This window comes from Branchiostoma lanceolatum, chromosome 12, assembly GCF_035083965.1.
Source record: "Branchiostoma lanceolatum isolate klBraLanc5 chromosome 12, klBraLanc5.hap2, whole genome shotgun sequence".
In the NCBI taxonomy this organism is placed as follows: domain Eukaryota; kingdom Metazoa; phylum Chordata; class Leptocardii; order Amphioxiformes; family Branchiostomatidae; genus Branchiostoma; species Branchiostoma lanceolatum.
The window spans coordinates 10,700,231-10,710,195 of NC_089733.1; the positions used below are offsets into that span (position 1 = coordinate 10,700,231).

At 41.4% G+C, this 9,965-nt stretch overlaps 1 protein-coding gene across 1 annotated transcript; it reads left to right on the forward strand.

The window, feature by feature from the left end:
- The first annotated feature begins 66 nt into the window (after positions 1 to 66).
- LOC136446023 (carnitine O-palmitoyltransferase 2, mitochondrial-like) lies at positions 67 to 9,631 on the forward strand. The gene is made up of 13 exons (XM_066444291.1): positions 67 to 203; positions 1,172 to 1,221; positions 1,911 to 2,104; positions 2,693 to 2,752; positions 3,286 to 3,389; positions 3,932 to 4,062; positions 4,618 to 4,820; positions 5,380 to 5,485; positions 6,091 to 6,252; positions 6,735 to 6,927; positions 7,117 to 7,290; positions 7,865 to 8,090; positions 8,568 to 9,631. The coding sequence occupies exons 1-13, from the start codon at positions 105 to 107 to the stop codon at positions 8,912 to 8,914; spliced, it is 2,049 nt and encodes a 682-aa protein (XP_066300388.1). The 5' UTR covers positions 67 to 104; the 3' UTR covers positions 8,915 to 9,631.
- Positions 9,632 to 9,965: the final 334 nt, after the last annotated feature.

Consider the following 9,965-nt stretch of genomic DNA (forward strand, 5'->3'; position numbering starts at 1 on the left):
TAAACGTCAGATGGTAAAGAAGCACATTACACCCCTTGTATTAGTTAATGGTTTGTCCCTGTACTGTTGTAGGTGGGTTGACCTTTGACCTACTGTTCTCCATCATGGCTGCCCTTCAGAAGATACCGGCGTATCAGCCCGGGCTTATACCGGCGTACCGCCGCCTGTACGGACTCGCGGGTCGTCATATACGCAAGGAACAGGTAAGGCAACATTTTAGATACAGAAACGTCGAAGTAAGATTTTTGTAACTTGTTAGAATTTACCGATATGACCACTTGTTTGAAACGCCCCCCTCCCATAATTTCCCCCTCCCATGGAGATGTGGAATTAACGCTATCTGTTACATCTACATGAACAATAGGTTGTGTTTTTGAGGGATCAGTACATTTCTTTCTGATCTAAAAATGCTAATTGCGTGGCACCTCGCTGTAAAGCCACCACCTTTGAACCAACCAAAACTATCACATGTCTGAAGTTATTTGGGCGTGGGAAGTTGGTCATAGCAGAAACAACAACAGCAACGAAAACAACAGTTAGTTTGTCTTCCAAAGGACAACTGTTTATGTAGTGACTAACTGTGGGGGAAAATACCACATGTACACAGAGTAAAGGGCAGGGATTCGAATAGTCAAAGTTGCTCTAATGCAGTACAAGGTCCTCTACATTTAAAATACATAGAGTAGAGTAGAGTAGAGTAGAGTAGATAACTAGTAGAGTCAAGTCTTTGATTAGGTAGAGAATAGAGAGACAACAGACCACGTCTGTACACCTGGAATGCTCCAACACAACTCACTTAATGTTTATTCAAACTTGCAAAAGCATACTAGTTATTGGCCATTCAATGTTTGAATGGCCAGTCATTTTTGGAATGACCTCCCCTAGCAACTATAATAGATGTTCCTAACATATAGAGTTAAAAGAATATTTATAGGAGTATATATCAGGTGGTCAAAAGTGTGTAAACAGTGAGCAATAACAGGCTGGGATTCGAACTCTCAGCCTTTTGATCCTGAAGCTGGTCATCTAACTCCTCTGTATGCTTTGTTAAAGAAAGCTTCAAAATGATAATGGATATAATTCTTGTACTATTGCTTCTTTTTTAATTACAATGTTTGTTTGCTATGATGTTGACTGTCAGTTGAAAGTTGTTCTCCCTGTATCATTTCAGATCCTTGCTGCAGTACCATGCACATCAGTCCAGGGGCGCTTCAAGAGCAGGTATGTGAGAAATCCTAGCCAAAAAACAATCTGAGATTATGTTAATTTATTTTGATGCCTTTCAAGCATTTTTTCCCCCTGGATTTAAAACTAGAACTTTGCAATAAAGTTATTCTTTGGGGCCTACATATTATAATAACTATAAAAGGCATGCCAAGACTACAAAACTTTGATAAAATGAATGTTAAATGTCATATTTTTTGGAACAGTTCATCGCAGGAGTACCAACAATCAGCTCTAGAACATAACTTCAAACTCCTTTCAAGTTTATATAGGGTGGATACAAAATTTACGATAGAAGCATTTCAAAAGGCCAAACACTGCCCAAAGTTATAACTTTGCAAAAACTTCTCTTGGAACAGTTGGTCGTAGAAGTATCTACAGGAGAGCATTTTGCTGAGACATTTCTAAAGTCCTTTAAGATGCTTTCTTATCATTAACATTTAGCCCTAGTACATGACTTTACAGATTGCTTTTATGTTGTGCTGTTGGTTGCAGAGTTAAAGTACAGAATTTACTCAAAAAATTGCAAAACTGTGTCCAAAAGTTTTTTAAATATTTTTATTATTATTCTGAAACAACCTAACAACAAAATTTGAGTCAAAACAAAAGGAAATCAACCAATAATACATGCGTCAACACAAACCATGATTTAAAATATAACTTTGCCAACACTTTTCTTGGAACAGTCGATCGCGGGAGTATCTTCAGGAGAGTATCGTGCCCAGCTACCATTTCCAGCCCAGCATGCCGCGCCTCCCGGTTCCCAAACTGTCGGACACGTGCAGCCGGTACCTCGCCTCCCAGGGACCCCTTCTGGACAGTCAGCAGTACGCGGAGACTGCCAGGATCACCAAGGAGTTTGAGGCAAAGGAAGGAGCAGGTAAGGAGATGCACCAAATAACAGTTACTCAAGCAACTGGATATGATTTGGGAGACAGTCAGACATTTCAAGTAGTATCCACTACTTTTCGTCAGTGACTCTAAGCAAGATTTGTCGAACAGCAGGTTTTGACCACGAACTATGAATTGATATGCAAATAAAGAGAAGACTGTTTTTAGATTTGTTTCCCTATTGGACTATCTAAAATTGTCTTCTCTTTATTTGCATATTAATTCATAGTTCATGGTTAAAAACCTGCTGTTCAACAAAAATGTTAATATTGCTTGCGTATTGCCTGGATGTCTAACCTTTATAGACCTGTAAGATGCTTTTGCATCTTTCTGTAGTCATGTTTGTTCAGACCCTTGTAGTGCCTAGTGGCACATAGGGTAGCATGTTTCCTAGTGCTGTTTAATTAGCAGGATATATTTTCACAGGCCTGGGATGGGTTGCTAGACCTTTCCCTTAAACATGCTCGAGGCACCTCAATGAACATTATTATGGTAGAATTGATTATTATTTACTGTGTAAAATGGATGTTAGTAACTATGTAAGATTAGAGACTTACAACCTTTTTCCTGTCCACAGAACTACATAAGGAACTTGTTGCCATGAATGCCCAGAATAAACACACAAGTTACATCTCAGGTAGGTACACATGTACATAGAACACTTCAAATGATATCCTTTTATAGAAGAAGAAGAAGAAGAACTTTATTGCACGACAATTGTACATGGTACAAAGTATGGCAAGATATCAGGACATACTGTAAAGGCATTTAAGTTCGAGTGGTTTTGATTGCGCGGCAGAGAGAAAATGAGGTGTTCGCTGTGGTTTTAAGTTCGCGTTTGAGACAACAGTAGACAAGGGGGCAGGAGGGCAAAAAAAGGTTTTAAGTTTGCGGCGAAGAGCTTACTGCGAAAACAGCAAACATAAGACCACCGCGAACATTTCTGCATTTACAGTACCAACACAAATTTTCTCATTTCTCTGACTTTTAGAATGAAATATGAATGTTGAATAATCAGTGCACACCAGAGATTTTGATACCATCTGTCATAGATCAGTCATCAGTTCAGCCCGTCTGTGGCTGCTAGAGTATAGTTTTAAATGTAATTTTCTTGTGAATTTCAAATAAACCAGTTGTTCATTCATACAAGTTGCCCCTCACCATGCCCAGGCCCATGGTTCGACATGTACCTGAAGAGTCGGGTGTCCGTCGTGTTGAACTATAACCCCTTCATGTCGTTTGTGGACGACCCAAAGGCTGGATACACCGACCAGGTAATCATAGAAGTCTCTTCTTCCTCTCTTACTCACTGGTCATCATATAAAATGTCAGAAGGCCACATGAAGGTTACAGGTTACATGAGTAGAACTAGAACAGTGTCTCTTCTCCCTAAGTCAGAAATATCATGATTGAGACAAGCTTGACTTACTGAGAGTGGGGACCAACTGACACAATATGAGAACTTTAGTTTAAGGCTGGATAAGGCAACATCACTTGAATTGTTAGGTTCTCAGCACAAGGTTTAAAAAAATTACTTTTATTTTTAAGCATTAAGTTAAATCAAAACATAACAAGTATGTATGTTGGTTCACACAGTTTTTTACCGTGTAGACAGAGTCAAGTTTTTGTCCTTTTGCTGAATTTTTACTTTTACGAATCAATGAATAAGTGTATGTGGTATAAAGTTGACTTAAGAAGGGATCTCCCTTCCGCTAATGAATTTAAGTTTGCTCGACCACAAATTAGTTATTAGACATTCTTTGCAGTTTTTGTATCACCTGTTGATGTTTGATTGGCTCTCCCCTTTGATTGACAGCTGGTGAGGGCCACCAACTTTGTGGTGTCCTCTGCACGCTTTCTGAAGTGCCTGAGAGCAGAGCTGCTGAAACCAGAGATTTTCCACCTGGGGGAGAGGAGCAAGTCCAAGTGGTTTGAGAGGATCATTCGGTAAGACAAGCTTCTTTTGTTTGTCTTTCATTTTGCTTAGTTTACTTTCCTGGTACGGTGTTTGTTTATTCATCCACTCACTCACTCACTCACTCACTCACTCACTCACTCACTCACTCACTCACTCACTCACTCCTTCATTCACTCCTTCATTCATTCATTCACTGTTTCATTTGCTCATTCATTCCCTTTTATTTGCTCATTCATTCATTCCCTTCATTCACTCATTCATTCACCACAGGTATGTTCCCAGTTCCCTGTCATGGTATTTTGCTTTTTCATTCCTTTATTCACTCTAATTTCTTCCCTCCTTCCCTTCACTGGTATGTCCCCAGTTCTCTGTCCTCGTGTTTTGCTTTTTTCATTCCTTTATTCACTCTCTCATTCATTCCATCCTGCAGGTACGTCTCCAATTCCCTGTCCTGGTGTTTTGCTTTTTCATTCCTTTATTCACTCTCTCATTCATTCCCTCCTGCAGGTACGTCTCCAATTCCCTGTCCTGGTGTTTTGCTTTTTCATTCCTTTACTCACTCCCTCATTCATTCCCTCCTGCAGATTTGTCCCCAGTTCCCTGTCCTGGTACGGTGCTTACCTGGCTAACGGCTACCCCCTGGACATGAGTCAGTACAAGAACCTCTTCAACTCCACGCGGATCCCGCGCCCGGGAAGGGACGAGATCGTGGTGGACGACACCGCAAACCACCTACTGGTCATACGCAACGGGCACATGTACGTGTTCGACGTGATGGACGCTGATGGTAAAATATTTTTACCTTCACGAGAAGGTTATGTTTTCGGTTTTGCCATGGTTGAGTGGCTGTGGATACATGTGTTTGATGTAAACAGCGTAACTCATGAAGCTGTGGATGGATGTTCATGATGTTTGGTAGGTGGGTAGGTGTCGGGGAGACGAAGGTCAAGTTCAAGAATGGGCTTCCTAGCAGCTTCCTACAGTACTGCAGCGGAAATTTGTATGTACAGTATGTGTGTTTGTATGTGGACAGCATAATTGGAGAAGCTGTGGATGAATCCTCATGTTATGATATTTTTCTCTATATTTCTTTCTAATTTGGTTCAGCTACAATGCTATCACTCACTCACTCACCCACTATCCAGTTGTAACAGTGTGGCTCAACTCAAGTGTCACTTACTGACCAGTCTAACTGGTCCGGACTTTTTAGCTTCGTGGTAAGTGCGTTGGGTTTGTGCGCTGGCTTCCCGGGTTCGATTCCCGGGAGCCAGGAGACTGTACTACTCGCCTTGTGCGTTTCACAGTTTATGCTAATAGAAAAACTAAAGACAACCATTCTGTTTCAGGTAACATAAAGCCAGCGGCCGAACTTCACGCGTACCTGAGTCACATCCTGTCAGACCAGTCCCCGCCCCCCTCCCACCCTCTCGGCTATCTCACTGCAGAAAACAGGTAAGGAATCAAATAATGGTCTCTTTAAAAATGCTGAATTGTTTTGTTTTTTACGACATGTACTGACAAAGCCATGTTTAGAATTGCCATTAAGAGCATTTAAGTCACATGAATTAAAGATATTCCACTTTTAAGTTTTATAAGATTGTTATAAAAGATAAATACCTTGTCACAGTGACATTCGGGCTAGTGAGACACATTTAACTGGATGCCTCACCATTCTGAAACTGTACACAGAACGCTAACGTACCATTCTTAAGACAGGCAGTTTGGCACTTATTATTACCTCTGGAAAGGAGAATCACCTCCGATGGTGGTATTGTTTTTCATTGTGTTTGATAATGTGTGTTTACACCTACAATGTAGGCTCCCAGAGTACAATATGGGATGCAGAGATTTCGGAGTGTCTGATACAGTGACAGCTAGTTTCATTCTGTGCTGTTGGACTTTCTTGGCGACAGATGGTAGAAAACTAGATCTTGGTACAACTGTTGGTTTGTTAGCTTTTGCTGCCATGAGATATGGCATTAAGAAATTTGCAGAAACTCGAAATCATTTACTGGCGGTATGTAATCTTTGATTTCTGGTACTGTTTGTGAAAATAGGGACACGTGGGCAAGTCTGCGACAGAAACTAGAGGACTGTGGGAACGGCGCGGCGCTGAAGGCGGTGGACAGCGCCATGTTCTGTCTGTGTCTGGACGACTCGGAGGCAGACGATGTGGACAGTCAGACCAGACTCATGCTGCATGGGGACGGGGCAAACAGGTACGGACCATCTCACAAAGTTTAGCATGTACTGTCCAGTGGTGTAAGTGACTCCAACTCTGGACCAAGAAGTGGGGAGTTTGAATCTTGACAGTGTTCATCAACTGACATGCATGCTACTCCGAAGGGTCACAGTTCTAGGACGTTGAGTCATGGTCCGCTGTTCATTGTACTTGTTGAAAAGAGCTAGGAATATTTCCCTGCATGGTCCTGTATATACTGTAGCGTCTGTCTTTTCTGTCACAACCAGTGGAAGATTAGCTCATCCATTCATTGAGTTCATTTGATTTTGAACTTAACTGGTTCAAGATCACTTCAGCAGTGACTGACAAAACTGAGTCACTGACAAAAGATGTCTGTTTTTCCCTGTTGCGCAAGAACTAGATGTGGCCATGGATGTTGAGTTTTGATGGCAGATACATACTGAAGTTTATTTCTCTGCACTTGTTTGTTTATATATTTACACTCTTCTCCCTTGCTAGATGGTACGACAAGAGCTTTTCTCTGATTGTAGACAAGAACGGGAAAGCGGCGGTTAATTTCGAACATGCGTGGGGCGATGGTGTTGCTGTCCTGCGCTACTTTAACGAGGTCTTTGACGACATGTCGATTTCTCCCAACGTTTCACCATCCTGTAAACCTGCAGACATTGATGCGTCACAACACGTTAGGAAGGTGAGTTGACTGACTGACTGAATTTTCTATAGCTATTATAGAGTGGAATGCACTAGATAGCTCGAATCAATGCTTGCAGCTAGTCAGCTAGTGAGTTAGTGAGTGAGTGGGTGAGTAAGAGTGGTTTGAAAATTGGAAATCTGCTGCCCTTTTGTTAAATTTGTTTGCTTCTTTGTTTACCGTTTACAGTTGGAGTTCAAACTGGACGGAGTCCTTGAAGAAGGCATCCAGACAGCGAAGGAGAACTTCTTCTCCCTGGTGACCCCGTTAGACCTGGCCGCCCTGCAGTACACCAAATATGGCAAGAACGACCTGAAGAAGTTCAAAATCAGCCCTGACTCACTAATGCAGCTGGCCATACAGGTGGGAAGGAACTTTGGGAAATATTGCGCGAGAAAACAATTACTCAAGCCACTGGATAGATTTTGAAAACTGTCTGACATTTCAGGAAGCATCCGCTACCTTTCATCAGTGACTGGTTGCAGGTAGCACCCACTGTACATGTCTTTCATCAGTGACTCTAGGAAAGGCAGTTGATGCTACCTGCAACGTCAGACAGTTTCCAAAATCTATCCAGTTGCTTGAGTAACCGTTTTCTTGTGTGTCTTATTACCTGGATGTCTACGGAATACACTGTGTTGTATTTTGTTTATGTCATACCCACCCATGAATGCACACATTTCAATGCAAAATGTGCCAGAAGTGGTGTCTTCAAACAAAAAAAATGTCACAACAGAATTCCAATGTCTGAATCTGGTATTTGGATTTTCAACAGCTTTGCACTCGACGCACACAGTGCGTTTTAATCATTCTATGAACCCATTTGATACAAGTAGAAGCCTGTGTGATAACCCAAAATACCACCTGGTCCAGAACATCTGAATTGAATGTTATCCCGGCCCAGGCATGACATAACATGGAGTATCCTTTGTTTCAGATGGGTTACCATCGTCTGACCGGTAAGAGCGCGGGAACCTACGAGTCCTGCAGCACCGCCGCGTTCAAACACGGGCGCACGGAGACAGTCCGTTCCTGCACCGCGGAGACCAGGCAGTGCTCGCTGGCATTTGACAAGGTGGACTCAGCCAACGCGACGGACCTACGTCAGCTGATCCAGGCCTGCTCCGATAAACACAACAGCCTCACTAGAAATGCTGCTATGGGTAAGATGCAAAAAATAATGCAATACTGACTTGCAACATAGTTTAGCATAATGAACGGCATAACTGTTATACTATAAGGTAACATTCAAATTTGGTAAAACATGGTCCTGTCAAACAACAAACTTAAGGGACTGAGAAAAAAATGATGACTAATGGTACATGTGTATGTAAAATTGGACGGCATTGTCTTAATGTGGCTAATATGACTGGAGGTGTTTGGCTGAATATGCAAAATGGCATAAAAAGAAAAATTATGTTTTCTGTGTTTTCATAGCATCAAATGAATTTTAAAGCTTTGGTGATGCATCTACGTTCAAAGACTTTTTATGGTTACCTACAATTGTACAAATAGTGAAAAAGATTTAAGACAGATAGTTAGCTATGGAGGCATTTGACTTTAATCGTTAATGGCGGATTTCAAGTTTTGAAATCTCTTCAAAACTTTAGAATAAAACTTTGCTTCTCCTCCTACCACAGGTCAGGGCTGGGACCGACACCTATTCGCCCTCCGTACCCTAGCCGAGAAGAACGGTGCTTCTCCCGCCCTTTTCCGTGACCCCGCATACGCTGCCATCAACCACATCATCCTCTCTACCAGCACGCTCAGCAGCCACGCCGTCAACCTCGGCGGGTTTGCGCCCGTCGTGCCAGACGGTTTCGGGATTGGCTACGCGATCCGGGACAGGGAGCTCGGGTACAACGTCACGAGTTACCCTGCGTCGCACAGCGTACGGGACTTCCTGCAGTGTGTAGAGACCAGTCTGGAGGATCTGTTCAAAGTGTTACATGAATCCAACAAAGCAGTAAATCAATCAAAAAAATAAGCTAGCTATAGGACCAGAACAATTTGATTGATCATCATTCACTGGTTTTTGCTCAAGAAATCAATAACTTGTTTCTCTGGTGTTGTTTTTAGCAACTAGTGGTATACACTGATGAAGGTTATGAAATAAATCTGGATAAGGTATCTAACAGAGTTAGACGTTGCAGATAGCATCCACTGTCTTTCATCAGTGACTGTGGATAGGTCTCAGAAGACAAGTGGAACTAGAGTGGAATATACGTCAAATGAAAGAATATTTTTAGAGAAGGACTTTAACCACAGATGAATGTTTTTCCAAACATGATAAAGGCAGGATTGCTCATATTTATTTACTCATACTCAATATTCAAGATAACAGCTTGGATTAAAAACCAAGAAAAAAGTTGAAAATGAAAATAGAAGTTATGTACATTTTTGTGTGTGAGCACGTCCAAGAAAGGACCTATCCGTTCTCAGGTCCAATGCCAAGGTCTGGCTAGCTCATACCATTAGTGTAATTCTATGGCACATGTACTTCTGTCAATGATTTTGTAAACATTTGGATTTTTATCACTACTTGATACTTAAATTTCACCAACATTTATGCACCTAGTATCGGTCTATAGTTGTTAACAGATATCATTAGGCTTGAAGAATTTTCCAGAATATTTGCCTTTCAGTGTCTTTACAAACTGCAAATAGACAGACTATGAAATGAAATACATAAATTTCAGTATTATGGCTCTGTATGTTTAATTCATGCTCAATACCTTTGACTTCTTCAGTATATCTGTGCACCTTTGAAAGGATACCGTCTTCGCAACCATTAGATCTGATTGGAGATTAGGATAATTGGGCAATAGATACAGTCAAATGAAGTTTGTCCGGTCTGTGCATTTACACCAAGATAGTTCTGCGATATTTCAAATGTTTCCAAATATGCTTATTAATTAGTTCAAGCGTTAACTTCTTCATTTTCTAATTAGGCAGCGAAAACTACAAACAAAATTGAAAAGTTCCTTCTTTGTTGAACGTTCGTAAAGCCCTGGTTAGACATAGCCGAACATAGCTCA